The sequence below is a fragment of the Ursus maritimus genome, unplaced genomic scaffold (genome assembly GCF_017311325.1).
Source record: "Ursus maritimus isolate PB19 unplaced genomic scaffold, ASM1731132v1 scaffold_19, whole genome shotgun sequence".
Lineage (NCBI taxonomy): Eukaryota > Metazoa > Chordata > Mammalia > Carnivora > Ursidae > Ursus > Ursus maritimus.
The window spans coordinates 42,323,229-42,346,378 of NW_024424341.1; the positions used below are offsets into that span (position 1 = coordinate 42,323,229).

General features: G+C 45.3%; 2 protein-coding genes across 2 annotated transcripts; both read left to right on the forward strand.

Annotated features, from left to right (window-relative positions):
* Positions 1–1,098: 1,098 nt before the first annotated feature.
* Positions 1,099–2,548, forward strand: LOC103677294 (zinc finger protein 154-like). The gene has a single exon (XM_040634380.1). It carries the CDS (start codon positions 1,099–1,101, stop codon positions 2,386–2,388), a length of 1,290 nt encoding a protein of 429 aa, XP_040490314.1. The 3' UTR covers positions 2,389–2,548.
* Positions 2,549–11,252: 8,704 nt separating this feature from the next.
* On the forward strand, positions 11,253–17,830 carry LOC103677241 (zinc finger protein 551). The gene is given in 4 exon segments (XM_008706494.2): positions 11,253–11,734; positions 14,161–14,284; positions 15,790–17,360; positions 17,362–17,830. Coding segments are annotated over 4 exon segments (1,842 nt in total). The 5' UTR covers positions 11,253–11,701; the 3' UTR covers positions 17,476–17,830.
* The last annotated feature ends 5,320 nt before the right edge of the window (positions 17,831–23,150 follow it).

The window sequence follows — 23,150 nt, forward strand, 5'->3', positions numbered from 1 at the left end:
CAGCTTTCCTGCTGACTTTCAGGGAAGGAATGAGGGTCAGGAGCCTTGCAGTGAACGTAATGGATATCCCCTTACATGCCTTCTCCCTGACTGGGTGACTTTGTCTCGATGCAAGATATCTGCCCGCTCCACGTCTGCTTCCTTTCTCTGTGAGGCTTCCTCATGCCTGCCTCTACCAGGACTTGCTGTCTCTGACAAAGTTACCACGTCTGTGGACCATGGGCTGTTTCATGAGACCCTCCTCCAGACTTCTCTGGGGACTGTGTAGTTCTCTTTGCCATGAGCCGTCGTGTGCTGAGTCGTTCTGTGATACTGATGGCTACTCAGCTGTCCTGTCTTTTCCTTAGCACTTGTATCAGGAAGTGGTCATGCACTTGCTGATTGTGGGAGTGGGGTTGGACTGGAGAGCCCCGGGTAGTTCACGGTAGGTATACTGACCCACACAGAACACGACGGCTCAGAAGAAGCCAGCCCTGCAGAGTGGTACCTGGAGGAGACGATGTCAGTGCTGTGTTCACATCAGACCAGAAGCCTGTTCTGTTTGACTAGTATTTTGCCTCCAGGGGCCACATTTCACTTCTGTCTCTTCTTCCCCTTTCTTGGCACTTTGCCGCGTTATCGACTCTGTTACTCGTCACCTCTACTCTTCCTTCTGGCCCGGGGTTAACCTCACATTTCTGGGATCCATATCTCACTCTTTTTTCTCACCACTCCATCTACAGCGCTTTGCACGCTAACTGCTGTATGTTACGTCATGGGGTGTGCCTATGTTCTTAAGCAGTCCTGGAACACCACCTGCCAGTTTACAGTCCTATTTTCTTGGGTCTTGACACAACCTCCTGCACGGGACAGGTGTGTCAATAGGAGACCGGTTCCTTTGGAAAGTTGTTGGCAGGGGTATGAATCGCAGCCCACTTCTCTCCTCCGTGTCACACCAAGTGCTTGCATCCTTCACCTCCTGAGGCCTCTCCCATTCTCTGCTCCTTGTAGCCCGCTCCTGCTAAGCAGCCCCATCCTCCACCTGAACCGTCTCCCTGGTCCTGCAGACAATCCCAAGCACTGGTTCCTGGGTTTCTTAGACACACATTTGTAGCTTGTATGGTAGCTGCCCCCTCCCACCAAAGGCAGCATGCGCTTTACCGGCATTTCTTGCTTTCAGGTCTTAGGCATGGAGCAGAGGATGAGGACGCGCCTGAGCACAGGGTTTCTGTACAAGCAGCGTCACAGGTCGGGACTCGCAAGGCAGTTGTGTCTCCCCAGAGGGCCCATCCTCGTGAGGTGTGTGGCCAGGACTTGAGAGACATTTTGCTTTCCACTGAGCACCAGGCGACACTTTGTGGACAGAATCTCCACAAGACGGGGGCATGTGAGAGACAGTTGTATTTCGACGTCAACCTTCCGCATCTGAAGCAGCACACTGGAGAGAAATGCTTCAGAAGCAATATGGACCGAGCCTCTTTTGTGAAGGACTACAAATTCTGTGTGTCAGGGAAACCCTTTTCCTGTGGGGAGGTTGTGAGGGACATCTTGGCCACCTCGAGATTCCTCCAGCATCAGGCCACACACAGCAGGGGGAAGTCGTACAGGAGGACTGGGTATAGGGCATCCTCCCCTGGATGGAGAGCGCAGCGCAACTGTGCCGAAGGCACGAACGACTTCACTTACAAACACACACTTGTTCATCCCCAGAGAGACCTCGCTAGAGAAAGATGCTTCCTGTGCAGTGAATGTGGGAAATCTTTTAGCAAAAGCTACAGCCTCAATGACCACTGGAGAGTGCACACTGGGGAAAAGCCTTATGAGTGTGGGGAATGCGGGAAGTCCTTTCGGCAGAGCTCTAGCCTCATTCAGCACCGGAGAGTTCACACTGGAGCAAGGCCTCACAAGTGTGACGAATGTGGCAAGTTATTCAGCAACAAGTCCAACCTCATTAAACATCGGAGAATTCACACTGGCGAACGGCCGTATGAGTGTGGTGAGTGTGGGAAATCCTTCAGCGAAAGCTCTGCGCTCTTTCAGCACCGCAGTGTTCACACTGGAGAGAGGCCGTATGAGTGCAGTGAATGTGGGAAGTTCTTTACCTACAGTTCCAGTCTCATAAAACACCAGAGAGTTCACTCGGGATCGAGGCCCTATGAGTGCAATGAATGTGGAAAATCCTTTACCTACAGTTCCAGTCTCCTCAAACACCAGAGAGTACACACTGGATCAAGGCCTTATGAGTGCAGTGAATGTGGGAAGTCCTTTACTCAAAAATCCAGTCTCATTAAACACAGGAGAATTCACACCGGAGAAAGACCTTACGAGTGCAGTGAATGTGGGAAATCTTTTAGCCACAGTTCTAGCCTCATTAAGCACCGAAAAGTACACGCTGGAGAAAGGCTTTGAGGAGTACAGTGACTTTGGCAAACGTTCACGTGTGGCTTCCATTTCAGTGACCATTGAGATAGTCACACCGAAAACGGCTTTATGAGTATTTATCCGTGGGATATTCTTTACCTAGGAGTCCAAGCTCCTAAAACACCACGGTGTCTCCTAGATGAAGGCCTGTGAATATGGAGAATGTGGGAAATGGCTAACCAAAGGCTAGCCTCGTTGCACTCCAGAGAACGCAAGGAAAAGCCTTACAATAGCAGTGCAGTGAATATGAGCTTCCTTTGAAGGGATTAACCTAACCAGATAGGATTAAACAAATCTCAAATGGGAGAACTGCCTTAAATGTGCAGGCATTCATTCAATGAAAATTAACAACAGTGGAGGAGATCCCTTATGAAGCTGCCATTTACCATCTCCATAAATCCCAGGTATGTAGCAGCTGCATTGCATCTTTTGAACCCGCCCAGGGCCCATACCCCAGTGTCAGGGCAATTGCTGGATGACTAACGAGTCACCTGAGCACTAAATCCTTCCCCATTTTTCCTCTCTGAGGAGAGGGCATGGATCTCACCCAGTTTTGTCCTAGAGGACGTTGGAGATTTGAAAAGGTGGATGACATCTTCAGGGATGTTACTGTCCTCTTGAAACTCTGTGATGGCACTTCCCAGCCTCCAAGTCACCAACCCAGGAGCAGTCTGCCTCCCATTGCTCTTGCCGTACGAGAATAAAGATGTTGCTGTTTAAGCCCCCATTAATCTTGGGGATTCTGTTCACTGTGTGTTTGTATGTTGAAATTACCTGTGTTTGCGAGCGTGAAGGGGTGAACAGAGTTGTGTGCCGCAGAAGGGACCGTATGATGGCAGAAGATAGCTCTCCAGTTTCGGCCTGGTTTGCCTGGCTGCTCAAAGCCTTTAAGGAAAGACGGTAGGGCTCCGTGGTCCTAATTTATAGTTGGATGCCGGGATACTTGTGGGGTCAGAGTTTCAACCCGAAGAGGAGGCAGTTGTTGGTTGTTGTTAGACACCGTCCGGTGCTTCTGAGCGACATGGTCTTGTTCTCTTGTTCACAGGGGATGTTGATGGCATGCTGCTCAGTGCTGGTGAACAGCAGCAGCTCCAGGGGCCTCGATGTCCTGAATTCTGTAGGGTGACATCACTGGTTTTAAGAGTGGAAGGGCCAGGGGAATGATCATTGGTACAGAAACACAGGATTAATGGTGCAGGAGACCAATAAACTGGTCGTAATGTACCTCTTTGAAAAGGGCATGCATCGTGTTTAGACACCAGGACTGTGAAGGATGAACCGGTACAGAGAGTCTCAGGACCTCCAGAAGGATGTATCTTGTGTAGCTGTGGGCCTGCCAGAAAAAAACACTCCACAGGTTTTGTGGATTCCTCGGCCCCTCTGGGCTGTTCACCAAAGGCCGTGGTTGTGCGTGGCAGCCAAACAAGGACAGAGACAGGAGAGACCTCTTAGTGCAGCCATGAGGCCTTTGTGACTCAGCTGGTACCCCTGCTGAATGAAATGGCAACACTCATCGCTCATCTGTTTTTGCTGCCACTGAGGCAAGTGCCTTCTGATGAGGAGAGAAGTGGTGGTCAGTATGGTGGCCAAGCTTGATCTAAAGCGTATGGAGTCCAGACTTAATTTGAGCCATATATCTTTAGGTTTCAGTAAGGTATAAATGACGTGTGGTGTCCATCACTCAGTTGTGCCATTTGACTGTTTGACATTCAGAGAAACCCACGAAGCCGTCAATTACGATGATAAACCTTTCCGTCACCCCCACATTTACTTTGTGTCCTAATAATCTCTCCCCAAGGCAGCCATTGACTTGCTTTTCATTATAGATGAGTCAGCACTTTCTAGAATTTATGATCAAAGTCTTCAAGTGTTTTCTCCTCCTTTTCCTTGGGTCCCCTCATGGGACGTATTTAGTTTCAAATTCATCAGTGGTGTTTATATGAACAGACCATTCTTTGTATCTTTGAGAAGTATGTTCTATGGATACAGCACTACTTATTTATGTATTCATCTGTGCATGGCTATTGTAACTGTTTCCAGTTTGGCGGGCTGCAAGTAAAACTGCTGCAGAGAAGGCGCCTGGGTGTCTCAGTCAGTTAAGAGTTCCAGCTTTTGATTCTGGCTCGGGTCATGATCTGATGGTTGTGAGATCCAGCCCGGTGAGCCTCGGCGTTGGGCTCCTCTCTGTGTGTGGAGCCTGCTTAAGATTCTCTCTCCCTCTCTCTACGCCCCAGCCTCCCTCCCCCCCACCAACGGCCCCCCACTGCCCTGCTTTCCCACGCACAGTGGCACTCTTTGGGTCAATAATTAATTAAATTAATTAAAAATATGACAAAATGTTATTAATGCTCCTTTTTCTCAGTTTGACTCAAAAATGTTTCACGAGCCGTGTGTGTTGCAATTAGGATCCTGAATGTATCCTGAGGCCCTACAGTAGCCGTCTCAAATGTCTGTGAACCCACAGGTCTCACTTGCCTTGCTGTTAGTTATTGAAGTTCTGAAGCCTTTGTTCATTAGAGCTTGCCACGTCCTGGGTGCTGCTTATTGCGTCTCTGATACTGTGCATCTGATCACCCTCGCCCATAATCCTGCACACGAGCTAGTGAGGAGACGGGTGATGAGGTTTGTCCCTGCAGACGTGTGTGGCGGTGACTGTTGGGGATGGAAAACAGAATCTTCCTCCACCCACGGAGCCTCTCCACATGCCATTATTTGGTCTGTGTGTTCACCAACACCACCATGCAGTTAATGCTGCCTCTGTCCACCTGGATATAGCACAAGGTCGCACAGGTTAAGGGCTCGGTCCCACAGGATGACTGTCCTCTTCAACGCCCATCACAGATCCAGGTTGTCACCTGTGCTTCATACTGACTGGCTGTAAATCAGAGGCTCCCCTGACCCCTCCTCTCACTCAATTATCTTGCTGGGGTGCCTCACAGAACTCTGGGAAGGACATTTACAGGCAGATGAAGAAGTACATGGGGGTCAGGTGCAGAAGGGTCTGCAGTGCAGGAGCTTGTGTCCTCATGGAACCTCGGTGTACCACCAACCCCCCAGGCATGTTTACAGATCTGGAGGCTCCTCTAGTGTTCTTGTTCAGGAGTTTGTATGGACCTTTAATCTCCAGCTCCAGCCTCCTCCTGGAGGTCAGCGGGTGGGGCTGCAAGTCCCAAGCCTCTGATCCCGATCTTTCTGATGACCACTCCCCATCCTGATTCTATTTAGGACCCCCACCCTAACACAGCTCTTTAGCGTAAATTCAGGTGTGCTCAAAAGGGGGCTCCTTATGAATGACGCAAGATACTCCTATCACTCAGGAAAGAACAAGGGTTGTAGGCGCTCTGTGCCAGGAATAGGGCACGGGGGACCAAGACAAATATATTTCTTCTTATACCACATTATTGAGTAAGTATTAAGATGGACTGTGGATGTGCACCACAAGAAATTAGCTAAGAGGGGAGCCTGTTAGGGGCGCCTGGATGGCTCAGTCATTATGCGTCTGCCTTCAGCTCAGGACGTGATCCCAGATCCCTGGCATCGAGCCCCGCATCAGGCTCCTCTGCTGGGAGCCTGCTTCTTCCTCCTCCACTCCCACTGCTTGTGTTCCCTCTCTTGTTGGTTATCTCTCTCTGTGTCAAATAAATAAATAAAATCTTAAAAAAAAAAAAAAAAGAGGGGAGCCTGGTGGCTCAGTCAGTTAAGCATCCAACTCTTGATTTCAGGTCAGGTAATGATCTCAGGGTTTTAGATTGATCCACAAGTCGGGCTCAGTGCTCAGTATGGAGTCTGTTTGAGATTCTCTACCTCCCTCCACTGGAGTGCTTGCAAATTAAATAAATAAATAAATAAATAAATAAATAAATAAATAAATAAAATCTTAAGAGAATTACCTAAGAAATTGCAAAGACATGGAAAAAAATCACCGTTATACAGACAAGCAGATAGAACCCATGACATACATGTTTTCACATCAATAGAACTAATCTTCAAGTAAGGTCATTTGACAGCATCATTTCTCACACATAATTTTTCCTAACTTTACGTTGTTTGGGGTGATCATGTCTGACAGTTATTGAGTTTATCCAGGGGAAAAACAAACTTCTTTCATCTGTGTGACAGGAAGTAGTTTTTGAAAATAAACAAGGCACTCACCAAAGTTAGGTTCCTATCCTCCCACATGTACTGAAAGATAGACTTGCTGTCTCCCTTGATGTCTGCATTTCAAAATGATGGCTCTCAGGATCTTTCCATTTTTTTAAAGGTAGGCTCCATACCCAACGTTGGACACAAATTCATGACCTTAAGATCAAGTGTTGTACACTCTACCCACTGAGCCAGCTAGGCACCCCCAAGATCTTCCCATCTTAAAGAAATTGGCTCCCATTTGTTGATGAAAGACAATCCTGAGTCCTGAATCTGGGGGGAAAAGAAGCCCAACTGGCAAAAGGCCTGTCTAGTCTTTAAAGAGACGCTTTAAAGAGGTAAGGAAATGTTTGCAAGTTCTCTAAGCTAAATGCTGTGACAAAATGGAGGGGGAGTGTCTCTCCCCATTTTCAACAGGGAGAATTAAGCCTCTTATTTTTAATTTGTATTTCACATACTTGAAAACACAGAGTATAGCTGACATGCTAGTAACTGATTGATCTACCTAAGATACCCTGCCTAAATAATCTATCAGGTAGGCAACTTGGAGTCTAAATTGCATTAGGAAGCCTGTTTGTAACAAGTATAGAATGAGGGCCATTGGTTAACCAAAATTTTATTTCCCTTTTGTCCTGTGTATAAACAGTATTTGCAGGGTCCACTTAGGAACTCTGACATTAGGTAATTTATGATAAGCTTAATATTTCCTCAGTGAACCTTGCTAAATCCTGTCCCTCATTATCCTATTTGTAGCCTTCCTTTCCTTTCTTTTCCTTTTCCAGAATACCTTTGGTACTCTGAGTTGGCTGAAATACCTCATTGTCCCTTGAGTGTAACTTTTTGTAGAGGAGACATATTCCTGGGAAATGGACATTCAACCTGGTTATGTTAAAACCTGTGGCATTTGTACCCCAATGTTTATAGCAGCAATGTCCACAATAGCTAAATCGTGGAAGGAACAGAGATGCCCTTCGACAGATGACTGGATTAAGAAGTTGTGGTCCATGTGGTCCATGTGGAATATTACTCAGCTATCAGAAAGAACGAGTTCTCAACATTTGCTGCAACATGGACGGCACTGGAGGAGATAATGCTAAGTGAATTAAGTCAAGCAGAGAAAGACAATTATATGATTTCTCTCATCTATGGAACGTAAGAACTAGGAAGATCAGTAGGGGAAGAAAGGGATAAAGAAAGAGAGGGTAATCAGAAGGGGGAATGAAGCATGAGAGACTATGGACTCTGAGAAACAAACTGAGGGCTTCAGAGGGGAGGGGGGGTGGGGGAATGGGATAGACCGGTGATGGGTAGTAAGGAGGGCACGTATTGCATGGTGCACTGGGTGTTAGACGCAACTAATGAATCATCGGACTTTACATCAGAAACCAGGGATGTACTGTATGGTGACTAACATAATATAATTTAAAAAAAAACCCAGAAACCAAAAAACCTGTGGCATTTGTTACTATCAGTCATGTCTGTAGCTCCCAAGGGAATAAGGAGTGTCCTTGGAGGGCCTTGTAATGTGGTGATTTTTTTATTTTGGGTGTCTTGAGGTAAGAAGGTCCCAAAGTTCTTTACCCTGATATGGACAATTTTTAGGTAATGGCCCAGTTGTTTACAATCTATGTGAGGTAGCATCAGTTGTTGATCAGGGTATCCAGTCCTAAGATGATTGCCTGACATTTGGCCAGGTTTGTTGTTTTGTTGGTCCCGTTCTTACTCGGGAACATCCTAGCTTAGGGGTGGAAAGCAGCAGCATTTCACTGAGCTCCACCATATATGATGGCTGGCAGTGCCTTTCTTACATCTACAAACTCCCATTATTCTTTGCTCAGTTAATCCAAAGGGGCTCTCTGGATGGCCAAGGTATCTGGAAGAGAGGTGACCTTCTCCAGCACCATGGCATCTGGCAAGGGACTGAGGACAGAGAACCCCCCCCCCCGCCCCGCAGGTAGACACCAGAGGGCTCAGGTTTAGCTTTATCCTATCTTAAGGAGAACTTGGTAGCTTTGCCAAGCTTGTGGGGGTGCCCTTTTCATGTCCCTAAGCATAATGGGCAGCCAGGTCAGAAAGGTTGCAGGTTTGGGGTCTGTGAGGAGTTTCTTTTTATGAAGCCATTATTTCCTCCTATTTCCCTGGGTCATGCTGAGTTGATACTAGTTTTAGGTTGTTGTGATGAGTCTTGTAGAGAATTAGCAGTCTTTTACAGACCATCTGCCCCAGGCAGTGTTAGCAGAGGAAGACTAGTCTCTTCAGACACCTGGTAAAAGAGACTCAGGTTAACTTAGAATCCAGATTCTCAGTTTCTTTGCATCCAACCAGATGTCCCCATTGCAGCATTTAGAATCCCACTTTATCAACCAACACCCCAACTTTCACATGAGAAACATTGTGAGACTGTGTATTCAGCAATCTATAACTCAGCAAGTTATAGATTTAATGGTTTGATTTGCAGCAATAGGAATCCTGCAGCTACAGAAATCAGAGTTTCTTTTAGGGCTATCAAGAATCTCTCTTTTCATATGGGGACTTCAGCTGAGAGAGAATGACCTTGAGCTTACCATTTTCACTTTGTAAGCAATAATGTGAATTCGAATCCTTCCCAGACCGAACTCCTTGTAGTCACCATCACTGCCTTAATATTCATTGCAGCACCCAGTTGGTCTCAGGCATGTGCTGCAGTTGCCACTTCATCATAATTGACACTAGGTAATGGATTCATTATGATGCCACTGCATATCATGGGTCATAAGCATCCCATTTCCTATTGGCTAGGTGTTCAGCACTTCATTCAAGCCCAAGGGCTTGGTCAAACCAATTCCCAAATCTCGTCCATATAGGTTTATCTGCTAGGACTACTGCCAGAGCTAATTCGTTATTAGTTAGGATTCAATCAGGAGAAAGAACCTCCACATTAAATTGAATAGGGAAAATTTAATAAAAGGGGTATTAATTAACTTCAGTATTGGAATACTGAAGAATTGCTAGTGAAAGTAAAGACGACTGTAAAAACATTGGAATAACTCAAAAGATGCTTATTAAAAATTGCAACACAGAATGGTAGAAACAAATTTGTGAACATCTAACTGAAGGACTGTATATAAAAGAAATCATAGGGCGCCTGGGTGGCTCAGATGTTTACGCGTCTGCCTTAGGCTCAGGTCATGATCTCCAGGTCCTGGGATTGAGCCTGCTTCTCCCTGTCCGTCTGCCTCTCCCTCTGCTTGTGCTCTCTCCGTCTCTCTCTCAAATGAATAAATAAAAAAAATCTTAAAAAAAAAAAAAGAAATAGGGGCGCCTGGGTGGCGTAGTCGTTAAGCGTCTGCCTTCGGCTCAGGGCGTGATCCCGGCGTTCCGGGATCGAGCCCCACATCAGGCTATTTGAGCAAAATCTTCATTAAAGAACATTTTTAATGGTCATTAGGCTTAGAAAAGTTATAGAACACTTGTCATTATGAAATTATAAGTTAAAATTACAATGAGAAGGACTACAAATCCACTAGGATGAAACTGATTAAAAAGAATCACAATGCCAAGATTGGGCTCAGCTTAACTTTTTTTTTTTTTCCAGTAAACTCTAGATCCAACATGGGGCTCAAACTCACAACTCAAAATCAAGAGCCACATGCTCTACTAACTGAGTCATCCAGGCACTCCAGCTTAACTCTTGTTTCTTCTCAGACTTGTGTCCTGATAAAAATTACCTGAGGTCTTACTTTTTTCACCCTCCACTGACATTTCCCCAGAGCTATTATGCCACTATCTTTGAATAATTACATAATCATTATTAATAGCTCTCTGCAATTTGCATTTCACAACTTTTTTTTCCCCTGATATATCGATTCTTCATGCACAAAAGTCCCAACAATCACTTGAAGGAACGATAATCCTTCCTCAGCAAGGAGATGAGACAATGGTGTTTAGATGACTCTTTTGTACATGCACTCTGCCTGAGAACGCTGTAGCCACTATCACATAACAAAATAGAATTTAATAAATTGTTCTCTGTTTTAGATGTCAGATTTCTAAAGGATTTGAATGTATCTTAAGAATATTAAATAAATAAATAGTGTTGCTTTGTGATTTGGACATGATCACTGAATATACAGGCAGGAAAGAGTTTCTCTTTGGAAACCAGATGCAGAGATAACTCCTTGTCCTCCTACTTCAGGGTGGCCTGAACATCACTGTTTCTTCCAATTCATGGCTCTGACCAAAGATACAGAGTTACAAAATTGACTAAAGCCTCTGACTACATGCATTTGAATAGCAAGAAAATGTTTATTACATTCTAGCTAAGAGGGGATGCATTTTGAGTCTGAAAGAAACTGTGTCCATTTAAATTTGTAGCGTTTTAGAATAATTGAAGTATTTTTAGGCTAAGGGAGAATTCTAAGCTTCAAGGAGTCTGAAATGTCTCTAACAAAGATCAGTTGCAGACAACACTCCCCAGAAGTCTGCGAGCTGCCGCTTTAAAAAGGGGTAAACATTGGGGCGCCTGGGTGGCTCAGTCGTTAACGCCTGCCTTCCGCTCAGGGCGTGATCCCGGATCCCTGGGATCCCTGGAATCGAGCCCCGCATCAGGCTCCTCCGCTGGGAGCCTGCTTCTTCCTTTCCTTCTCCCCCTGCTTGTGTTCCCTCTCTCGCTGGCTGTCTTTCTCTCTGTCAAATAAATAAATAAATAAAATCTTAAAAAAAAAAAAAAAAGGTAAACAGCTTCCTTTCCCTGAAGGCTAGATGCCTCTTATTTCTCAGACACTCGTGGCACCACGAAACCTTTATTCGTGGTGGTCAAGGACTAGGACACTCCAACCACCTGTGCGGCTGAGGAGACTACATTACCCAGACGGCAATGTGCCTAACGGTGGTGGAGTTGACCCAATGAAATCCCAGGACAAGAGCATTTCCGAGCGGACGCACCAAGTCAGGGCGGGACTTCCGGCGTCCTCCTCGTGGCGGTCATTTTGGGTTTTCTGGAGTTTGGTCACCCTGAGGCTTCGGAGCCCCGGGTCGGCGACGGATAGGACGCGAAAGCGTTCACCCCGTTACAAAGAGGCGGCTCTAAGGCTTGGAGGCGGCGCACCCCGGGGTGACCCGCAGCAGGCTGGGATCAAGATTTCCCTGCGCCACAGCCCTGCTCCGTCCACTGAGTCCGATGGCGGCGGCCGCGCCCAGGGACCCGGCTCAGGTAAGCGTTCGTCCCCCGAGTCCTCCCCGCCGTCTCCCCACCCAGACCCGAAAGGCCCGAGCTCGGGGCGTCTGTTCACGTCCCTGCGGCCCAGGCTCCGGTGTCCGGGACAGGGAGGCGGGGGTGGGCGGGGGCCCCGTGAGTGAGCGCCGGCGTGGTGGCTACGGGAGCGGGCTCCGGGCCGAGGGGACAGGTTCGTGCAAAGACTTGGAGTGCAGCCGAGCCAGGAGCATTGGGGAAACCCAGGCTCTTGTGTCTACAGGCAACAGAGTGTGAGGCAAAGTTGTGCCTCAGGAATTTTACCTTCATTCTCAGAACGCTGGGAGCGAGGGAGATTTGGGAACAAAAGAGGGACAGTGTCTGAAATCGGGTTCTCACACGTTTCCTGAAGCTGCTCACAGAATGAACAGACGGGAAGAGGGGTAATAACAGGCACAGGAAAGTTGAGTTCTGTAAAGAGCACCTCACTAGCGGGAGTGCACTGAGGACTGAAGCCCAGAAGTAAGGCAGCCCTCTTGAGGTCACCAGATCCTGGCTGCGCTAGGTACTTAGCGCATGAAATGTGGAAGGTGGTCCCAGGCAGAGGTAACAGAATGTGCAAAGGCTTGGAGGGATCAGGGACCTGCAGGTCTCCTTTCTTTTCATGGGAACTGGGAAGAGTCGGGCAGGAGTCAGGTTTGGACACCCTGGTAATGGGTGTTATGGAAGGTTTGGAGTAGTAAAGGCCGGTGATCTGACCGAGGTCTCATAAGGCTCCCTGGGGCTGCAGCATGGAGAAGAGTAAAGGTGTGAAGCTGGTGGTAGGAAGAGAAGGGAAGAGGCTACCGCAGTAGTCTGGGTGGGTGTGATGGTAGCTGGAGCAGGGTGGTGGTCATGGAGAAGTGGCTGGATTCTGCATTAGTGTTTTAGGTGTGGCTTCCTGGTTTTCTAAGTTTGAGGTAGAGAGAGGTGGGAGTCAGGGATAACTTGAAGGTTTGGCTTTAGCAGTTGGAAGGATGGAAGCTCCATCAGTTGAGATGGGGAAGTTTATAGTAAGAGTAGTTCTTATTAGGGATATCAGAAGAGTTCTTTTGGGTCTGTTAAGGGTGGGAGATGTTTCAGAGAACAGTTTGTGTGCCTCTGGAACTCTGAGGCGGAGTTCAGGATGTAGACTTCTCCAAAAGGTGGTGGAGAGTGTGTAGACCAGGGAGGAGCTGTAGATCACTTAATATGGGGAATCCTGGTCAGGATAATGGTAATAGTAGCCCAGGAAGAAGAGGGTGCATCTAAGGACTAGGTTTCCTGCTTGGCTCCCTGGTTGTGGGATGTGTCACAACATGGATCAGGGAGAGAAGTGATCATAGAGAAGGTAGGGGAGAGTGTATGGTTTGGTATGTGGCCAAGGGCTCCAGGGGAAAAGTGGACTTGGAGATGGATGTGGAGACATAGGAGTAATTCAAATGAGATGATGCTGAGATCGGCTGGTGCTTATTCTCTGTTCTATAGACTTACTAGGATTGCATTGTGTCCCATGGTGGGGCCTAAGTATTCAAGTTAGGCTGGTGGATTAGCTTAGGGGCACAAGTGGTCATTTATGAGACTAATTGGGGGTCGGGTACAAGACCACTGGAGCTGAGTGTTGAATGAGGGTTAGATGGAGAGAGGACAGCTGTGACTGGAGAGGGGACATCAAGTGCTTGCGGCACACAGGTGGAGGAAGGCCATGGGTAAGTGAAATCTGATTTTATTCTTGGTAGTGAGGTTGAAGCAAGGAACAGGGAGGGAGGCCTTCATAGTAGCACTCAAGGCTGCCTCTGTCAGTGGGAACCATCAGTCTGGAGTAGTATTTGATCCTGTTTGAAACTGCCAGGCATTTTCTATGCCACGGATACTGCGTAACATGTAGAAAGGCCAAGGAGATGACTGTGGTGTAGGGTAGGAGGGGGCTGTTGCTGTGGGAGTGCAGTTGTGAGAAGTGTGACAGAAAGAGAGTGAGTGTGAACACATAACCACAGGACCCTAGAATTGGGGTCATAAGGATGAAGGATAATGCCACATTTTTTTGCATCTTGGAGGGATGATCCAGGGGACTTTGATGGTATTGCCTGATAAGACCAGAATCAGATAGTGCACACCCTCCCTATAGCCAGCTTCTCTCCCTAATCTGTGTTTGTGACACTGACTACACTGACAAGAGGCAGTGTGACTACCGTGCCAGGTCTACAGTTCAGATATCCTCTTTCTGCCCATCTGCCTGTTGTTGTGGGATGACACAGTATCAGTAGGAATATGAGGAGAGAGTGGCTCCAAGGACACCCAGGCCTGGTATCTCCTCTGGGGTATGGAGTAGACTGAGCTGAGGGTGGATGTGGAGGGTAGGGGGTATAATGAACTTGGACTCCTAGGAGAGATGTTGATCATGGAATGAACTGTCCACATTATGACAGGGTATGAACTTTGAAGATGTGGCCATTGACTTCTCCCAGGAGGAATGGGGGCTCCTTGATGAAACTCAGAGACTCCTGTACTGCGATGTGATGCTGGAGAACTTTGCACTTGTAGCATCACTGGGTAAGATTGTCACATTGCTCCTCGTGTCCTGAGGTGACATCCTGCCTTTCCTTTTTCCCCCAGAGTTCGCTCTTTCTTTCCCACAGCTGGAGCATGGGCTCTGCTAATTTCCACCACTTTCTTGTTAGGTGTGGTGAGGATGCCAGTGCTGAACTGTGTATAGTGCCCTGAGCAACGGACTCCCCAAGCATCCCTGACACCTGTTACCTCAAACAGTGCAGGGGAGGGTCTGGGAGTCAGGAGTCTTGAAGTTAACTAATGGATCCCTCCTTGCTTGCCTTCTCCCTGGCAGGGTGACTCTGTCCGGATCCCTGGCTTCCAGTTTTGCCTCCTTCCTCTAGCTCACAGTTCTTTGTGACTGCCTCTGCCAGGTCATGGTCATTATTCACATGAACCATGGGCTGTTCTTGTAAGACCCTCCTTTGATTGTATTTTATATTTTCTTTCCTGAATGTTATTGCATGACAAGTTGCACAGGGCCAGTGGTGGTGGCCACTCACCGTGTGTCTTTCATTAAGACTTGAATCATTCAGTTCCGAGGAGTTATACAGTGGAGAGTACAGGGAAAACACTGGTTTTACAGGGTAGATATGGCAAAGATGGTCTCAGAGGAGGTCTGGCCCTCATGAGTGGCAACTGTGGAGGGCATGACATCAGGGCTGTGTTGAGATGGTACCAGGAGCTTGCCATGTGTTAGGTAGTGTTTTGGTGCAGATACCACTAGCCACGTATTGTTTCTACCTTTTCTTCTGCATACTTAACACTTTGCTGACTTGTTATTTCATCCAAGACTTCTGCTCGTGGCTCCTTCCACCATTGTGGCTTTCCCAGGCCACCAGTTCCTCTGTACTGCTCCCTTTATGATATCCTCCAACACTGAACGGCACGTGGTGTCATGAGGTGTGCACATATCCTTATGTAGTCCTTGAACCAGCTACTCAGGTCCAGTTGAATTTTATTGGACAGGCCACAACCAGCCTCTCACACAGCATGCCCATGTTGCCAGCAGATAAGGTCCTACTGAAGGAGGAGTGAGGAGGCAGGGGCCTCTCCTCCATGTGGTGCACCCTATGCTTGTGTCTTGTCTGTTGAGGTCTCTCCTAATCGGGTCTCTTCAGAGGCCCAATACCGTTAAGCAGCCCCTACCTCAACCTGCCCCCAGCTGCCTTGTGCTCAGAACAATCACATGGACGCAACTTGTTGTGTCAGACACACCTTTGAAGTGGGGCTTCCCCCTCCCACCAGAGTCAATGTGCATTTCTTCAGCATTTCTCTGCTTTCAGGTTGTAGGCATGGGATGGCCCCTTCTGAGCAGACTGTACCTATAGGAGAGTCCCAGGCCAGGGCTTCTCAGGCAGGTCTGTCCCAACAGAAGATCCACCCCTGTGAGACGTGTATCCCAGCCTTGAAAGATATTTTGCACCATGCTGAGCACCAGACAATATCCCCTTGGCAGAAACCATACTTGGGTACCACATGTATGAGATGCTTCTCTTTCCATGCAGACCTTCATCAGCAACAGAGGCATGGCAGTGGGGAGAAGCCCTGGAAAAGAGATGTGGACAGGGTCTCATGTGTGACAAGCTGCAACTTCTGTGTGTCAGGGCAGCCTTTCACATGTAGGAAGGTTGGAGAGGACTTCCTAGCCACCTCGGGACATCTTCGGCTCCAGACCAATCCCAACAGTGAGGAGCCACACAGTGGCAGCCAGAGTGGGGAGGCTTTTCACAGTGGAAAAAGTCAGTACAACGGGGGTGAATGTGAAAAAGCTGCCAGCCGCAGCCATGCACTTGATCAACATCAGAGTGTCTGCTCTGGAGAAGGGCTTTATGAGTGTGGCAAATGTGGGAAAGCCTTTGGCTGCAACTACAGACTTGTGCAGCACCAACAAATTCGCAGTGGACAAAGGCCATATGAGTGTGGTGAATGTGGGAAATTCTTTAGCCAAATCTCTGGCCTTATTAAAGACTGGAGAATTCTCAGTGATAAAGAGCCTTATGGATGTGGAGAATGTGGACAATCTCTTACCCATAACTTCAGTTTCATAAAACACTGGAGAATTCACACTAGAGAAAGAACTTTTGAATGCAGTGAATGTGGAAAAGTCTTTATTCACAGATCTAAACTCATTCACCACCAGAGACTACACAGTAGAGGAATGCATTATGGGTGTGGTGAATGTGGGAAATCTTTTAGCTACAAATCCAACCTCAATGAACACCGTAGAGTTCACACTAGAGAAAGGCCTTATGAGTGTATTGAATGTGGGAAATCCTTCAGACAAACCTCTAGCCTTTTCAGGCATCAGAGAGTTCACACTGGAGAAAGGCCATATAACTGCAGCGAATGTGGGAAATCCTTTAGACAAATCTTTAACCTCATTCGACATGGGAGAATTCACACTAGAGAAATGCCTTATGAGTGTAGTGATTGTGGGAAATCTTTTAGCTGCAAATCTGAACTCATTCAACATCAGAGAATTCACAGTGGAGAAAGGCCTTATGAGTGCAGTGAATGTGGGAAGTCCTTTAGACAGTTCTCTAACCTCATTCGACACCGGAGTGTTCATACTGGAGAAAGGCCTTATGGGTGCAGTGTTTGTGGGAAATCCTTTAGCCGCAAATTTATCCTTATTCAACATCAGAGAGTTCACACTGGAGAAAGACCTTATGAGTGCAGTGAATGTGGAAAATCCTTTACCCGAAAATCTGACCTCATTCAACATCAGAGGATTCATACTGGCACAAGACCTTATGAGTGCAGCGAATGTGAGAAATCTTTTAGGCAACGCTCTGGTCTTATTCAACACCGGAGAGTTCATTCTGGAGAAAAGCCATATGAGTGTGGGGAATGTGGGAAATCCTTTAGCCAAAGTGCCAGCCTTATTCAACACCAGAGAGTTCACACTGGAGAAAGGCCTTATGAGTGTAGTGAATGTGGGAAAACCTTTAGCCAAAGCTCTAGCCTTATTCAGCACCAGAGAGGTCACACTGGTGAAAGGCCTTATGAGTGCAACGAATGTAGGAAGCCCTTTACCCACAAATCTGACCTCGTTCAACACCAGAGAGTTCACACTGGAGAAAGACCTTATGAATGCAGCAAATGTGGGAAATCTTTTAGCCGCAAATCTAACCTCCTTAGACATAGGAGAGTTCACACTGGAGAAAACCCTTAAATGGGAGGAATGTTAGAATTTTGTGTAGTGGGGCGCCTGGGTGGCACAGCGGTTAAGCATCTGCCTTCGGCTCAGGGCGTGATCCCGGCGTTATGGGATCGAGCCCCACATCAGGCTCCTCCACTATGAGCCTGCTTCTTCCTCTCCCACTCCCCCTGCTTGTGTTCCCTCTCTCGCTGGCTGTCTCTATCTCTGTCAAATAAAATAAATAAAATCTTTAAAAAAAAAAAAAAAAAGAATTCTGTGTAGTATTGCCAAATAGCATTCTATTCTATGGATAATGGCTTTATCTGTGCATCTGTTCTGGACATACAGGTTATTTCCAGGTTTGGAGTATTTACAAATAAAGCTGCTATGAATATTTACATTTACTTCTTTATGTGGTTATATGTTTTATTTCTCTTGTTGTGATAACTGAAACTGTTAGAGTGGAGGTGAATGTTTCACATTAAGAAATGGGAAACTGAACTATAATGGTTATTCTCTTTTGCCGTCCCATCAGTAGCACATGAAAATTCAAGTTCCGTGACATCCTTGAAATAAGTGTGTCGTGGTAAGTCACTTTGGTTTTAATTCCATTTCCCAAAGTGTTCATGATGTTGAGCATCTGTCATTTATTTGCTCTGTATTTAGCTTGTTTGGTAAAACGTGTGCTCGTAATCTTTTGCCTATTTTCTTTTTATGTACTTACATATTTATTATATGGAACAACTGTTTCTGAGTACTAGAAGATTTTTCTCCCTCAACTTTTTGTCCGTCTCACAATTGAAAGCCTACATGCACCAGACTTATGAATTTAATCTGCATCAACATATTCTCCTCTGCTTTCTAAACTCAGTAACACATTAAATCAAGCCTAGGTTTTAATCTTTGGCAACCCCTGGTATAAACACTCCCCTCATGGTAAATGCCAAATTGCCAAGGTGGGGGCGCCTGGGTGGCACAGCGGTTAAGCGTCTGCCTTCGGCTCAGGGCGTGATCCCGGCATTCCGGGATCGAGCCCCACATCAGGCTCCTCCGCTATGAGCCTGCTTCTTTCTCTCCCACTCCCCCTGCTTGTGTTCCCTCTCTCGCTGGCTGTCTCTATCTCTGTCGAATAAATAAATAAAATCTTTAAAAAAAAAAGTTGCCAAGGTGATGTCACTGAACCTGGCGTTGGTAAAATATTCCAGTAGTACCTCATTATATTCTGTTCCCAAAGTACTGATACAGTAGCCACAAATAACTTTAAGAACATAGGTAATAAAACTGTAAAATGACCAGTAAGTGGCAAGTTTTAAATATTTGTGGGTGTTTTTGTTTAGTTTTTATTTTTTTTTTTAAGATTTATTAGAGAGTGCGCACGAGCGGGGAGGGGGAGGGGCTAACGGAGGGGGTGGGGAAGCAGACTCCTTGCTGAGTATGGAACCCAACGGGCTCAATCCCAAGACCCTGAGATCACAACCTGAGCCAAAACCAAGAATTGGACACTAAACAGACTGAGCTACCCAGGCCCCCTCCCCCCCCCGTCTTGTTTTTGTTTTTTATTTAAGTAGGCTCCATGCCCAGTGTGGAGCCCAGCACAGGGCTTGAACTCAGTGACCCTGAGATCAAGACCTGAGCTGAGGTCAAGAGTTGGATGCTTAACCGACTGAGCCATCCAGGTGCCCCTAAATATTTGTTTTGTAAAAAGAGTTTGATTTAAGTATGCTTGACTTAAACTGCACGTATTTTAAATATACATTTTGATGTTTTCATACATGCTTGCATCCCTGAAGCTAAGTTCCTCCTCCCCTTTTCAATTCATCTTTTTCAACATATAAAATTACTGATATAAGGAGATATTCTAGCTTTTGTAATGGCTATTTACATATGTATCTGTGAATAAGACTGTTAAGAAGTCCCATTAACCCTATCACAATCTTCCATCATTATCATTGTCGTGGTTGTTCTTGTGTCCCCATGCATCCTGGTGGCTTATTTTATGTGTAACCCTAGATATGTCAATGCATAACCTCTTAAGAATTTCCAAAATGTCAGGACCCTCATAACTCTGATAACTTGAATACACAAAAAATATTTTTAAATATAAATATTAGTGCTAAATTTTATTGATCGAATTAGCTACTGAAGGCAGATTGAATGCAATCATGATGCCAGTTGTATGGCTTTTAATACATGTGTCTTTTGAGTATTCACCTTACCTCTTTTATTTTGTTGGCTGAAAACTTAAGGTGTTAATATTTTTATATGGTTTAGTATTTCTTCGGTAGTTTAAAATCCTGAGTTACCCTGAATAATGCAGGTGTTTTACCTACAGTACAAACATATGTATCAACTATACCTCCTGATACTTAACACAGTTAGACTTCTCTACCTTCCATTTGTCAAATAAAACATTAATGTTTCAAACTTACTGCTTCAGAAGTTTACAAATCCCAATTTCTCTGCATTTTAAAAATCTGTGAACTTTCATAATATGAAGCTGAAATCCCCAAATCAAAACTCTTAATCTTCCCTCGTCAGTGTATACATATATGAAATCATCACTTTAAATATATTACAGTGTCATTTGCCAATTATATTTCAATACAGGTAAAGGAAAAATAAAAGACTGAAATCATGCAAAAGCCTTAATCTGAACTAACATTGAGAAATAGCAATGGAAGAGGATCTTTTCATTTATCACACAGAGCAAAACTACAGAATATGTTTATTAATTTATTTTCCTCTGAAGACAATACACTTTGTCTTTGGAGAAATAAAAGATTACTTGTTAGGACTTGCTTTGGAAGATTGATCAGTAAGTGCCTTATCAAGGGTCAGATATTGCTACCAGGGACCAAGCATCTGGCACACATTAATATTACCAGTTCTTTTAACTATAATCCAGCCCTTTGGGCTTTAATTTGTAGGATAGCCATTGTTTTTTCATAGGTATTTTCAGGACCATCAGAGAAAGTAGGCAGTCCATCTCGATGGATTGAAATATTGCCAGTGTTCTAATATAGCCGCCTGGATTTCCAGCTAACTCAGCTTCACCAGTCATACAGTTACTGAAGTTGTATTGGTTGCTACTGGAATCCCACTCACAAAAATGCAGAATTTCATTACATTCAAAAAGCATGTATCCTAGAATCCAGAAGGTGTGATGATAAATAGCCTTTGTCATGGTCTCCACTGTGTCACACAGGAGCTGCATCTTCACAAAGCCACAGGTGCAGAACACCTGAAGCCCACTGCAATAAACTCATGGCCACCATGGCTACTATGGGCAATAAGGAAGCCACTTACTCTTTCATTATTTATTGGATAAACTTCAAAAGCATTTTGTCCATTAGTACTTGCCACATCCTCTAAGTTGGCTGATTGAATTTCTTGATTCTGTTTAATGTGCTCACCTTTTAAAAATCTTTCCTGTATGCCTCATAGCTTTGGCACAATTTTTTTTCAAAAGCTAAATCTGTGTACTATCCAGTACACAGTCTATAAGCCTACATCTATACAAATTATTACAAAATTTAAATTACTATAAATGCTGGATGGTTAATTAGGAAAATATGATAAAGTACTAGAAGAACTAGTCTGAGGGTGAAGAAAACATTCTTGAGAATATATTTTCTTATGTCTGGAATGAATATTTACAGTAATGCACTAAGTGTAGAGTGTTGGGAAGAGGATTCCAAAGAGAAAGTGCTCGAGAACGGGTGGTACTTATCTGAGGATCTAGAAGTCAGGCGACGATTCAGAATCACAGCCTAACAATTTTTTCTTGTAAAACAACTGTGAACCTGATTCTCTTAGGCAGTGTAAAGAGCTCATCCATTGTAAAGCATTAGAAAATTAGTAGTTAACTTTCTTTTATGCTATGTTAAGACACTCCTTTCTTTTTTATGTTATACTATCAATCAATAAGCAGACTCGAAATGAGTTTTATTTTTCATTTCATCCTAAGCCTTAAATTTTCATTAACTTTCAAATCTTTTTCAGATCACATGTTTAGACTTATTCCAATCATGTTTTTGCATCTCTTGGTTCAAAGACGGAGAGATTGATTCCTGTATGTGTGTGCAAAGGACAAGAATGAATGATTTAATAAATTTTTCTTTTCCAGTGTGGGATTTAAGAAGTCTTTCACAATGCCACAGATTTCAACAAAACCAAATGTCCATTCTCCACATATGTGTCTGCTGCACAAAGGTATATACTGAAGTGACACTTAAGAATTTTAGCCAGCTCAGAATTCTGCAGATGGAAGAAAAACTAAAGGAAAGGAGGCCTGCAAATATGGTAAAGAGAGACAGAGTTGAATAGGAAATACCAGGGAGGAAGTTTTAAGCTTATGGTAAAGTACCTAATGCCACAGTTGCTAAATGGACCCTGCAAATACAGTTTATACAGGACAAAAAGAAAATAAAATTCTGGTTAATCATTGGCCCTCTTTCTATTCTTGTTACAAACAGGCTTCCTAATGGAATTTAGACTCTAAGTTGCCTACCTGAAACATTATTTAGGTAGGGTATCTTAGGTAGATCATCAGTTGCTAGAATGTCAGCTATACTCTCTTCAGTTATGCGAAATACAGATTACAAATAAAGTTTAATTCTCCCTGTTGATAAAGGGGAGAGGCTCTCCCGCTCCCCTTTTTTCACATTTAGCTTAGAGAATCTGTGAGCACCTCCTAATCCCTGTGAAGACTACACAGACCGTTGGCCACTAGGGTTCCCTTTCTCCTGCATTCGTGACTATGTTGTTTAATTCCAAAAAGTACTTACTGTCCTGCAAGTAAGTCTCCTTTTCCTCTGGATAAGGTCAGTAAAACACTACACATGGTCACCCCAATTACAAACGTAAGTTAGGATAAACTCTGTGCCAAATGATGCTTTCAAGTGACTTTACTTGAGAACAGGTTCTATTTATCTCCAAAATATGTATGTAATGGGCTCTATCTGCTTTCTGTATAACAGGGTGAGACTTTGTCCTGCAATTCTTTGTAATTTCTTAGCTGATATCTATTTCACATCACATTCCAGCTAAATATTTATTCAGTAATTTGGCACAAGAAAAAATATATTTGTCTTGGTCCCCCGTGCCCTGTTCCTGGCACAGAGCGCCTACAACCCTTGTTCTTTCCTGAGTGATAGGAGTATCTTGCGTCATTCATAAGGAGCCCCCTTTTGAGCACACCTGAATTTACGCTAAAGAGCTGTGTTAGGGTGGGGGTCCTAAATAGAATCAGGATGGGGAGTGGTCATCAGAAAGATCGGGATCAGAGGCTTGGGACTTGCAGCCCCACCCGCTGACCTCCAGGAGGAGGCTGGAGCTGGAGATTAAAGGTCCGTACAAACTCCTGAACAAGAACACTAGAGGAGCCTCCAGATCTGTAAACATGCCTGGGGGGTTGGTGGTACACCGAGGTTCCATGAGGACACAAGCTCCTGCACTGCAGACCCTTCTGCACCTGACCCCCATGTACTTCTTCATCTGCCTGTAAATGTCCTTCCCAGAGTTCTGTGAGGCACCCCAGCAAGATAATTGAGTGAGAGGAGGGGTCAGGGGAGCCTCTGATTTACAGCCAGTCAGTATGAAGCACAGGTGACAACCTGGATCTGTGATGGGCGTTGAAGAGGACAGTCATCCTGTGGGACCGAGCCCTTAACCTGTGCGACCTCGTGCTATATCCAGGTGGACAGAGGCAGCATTAACTGCATG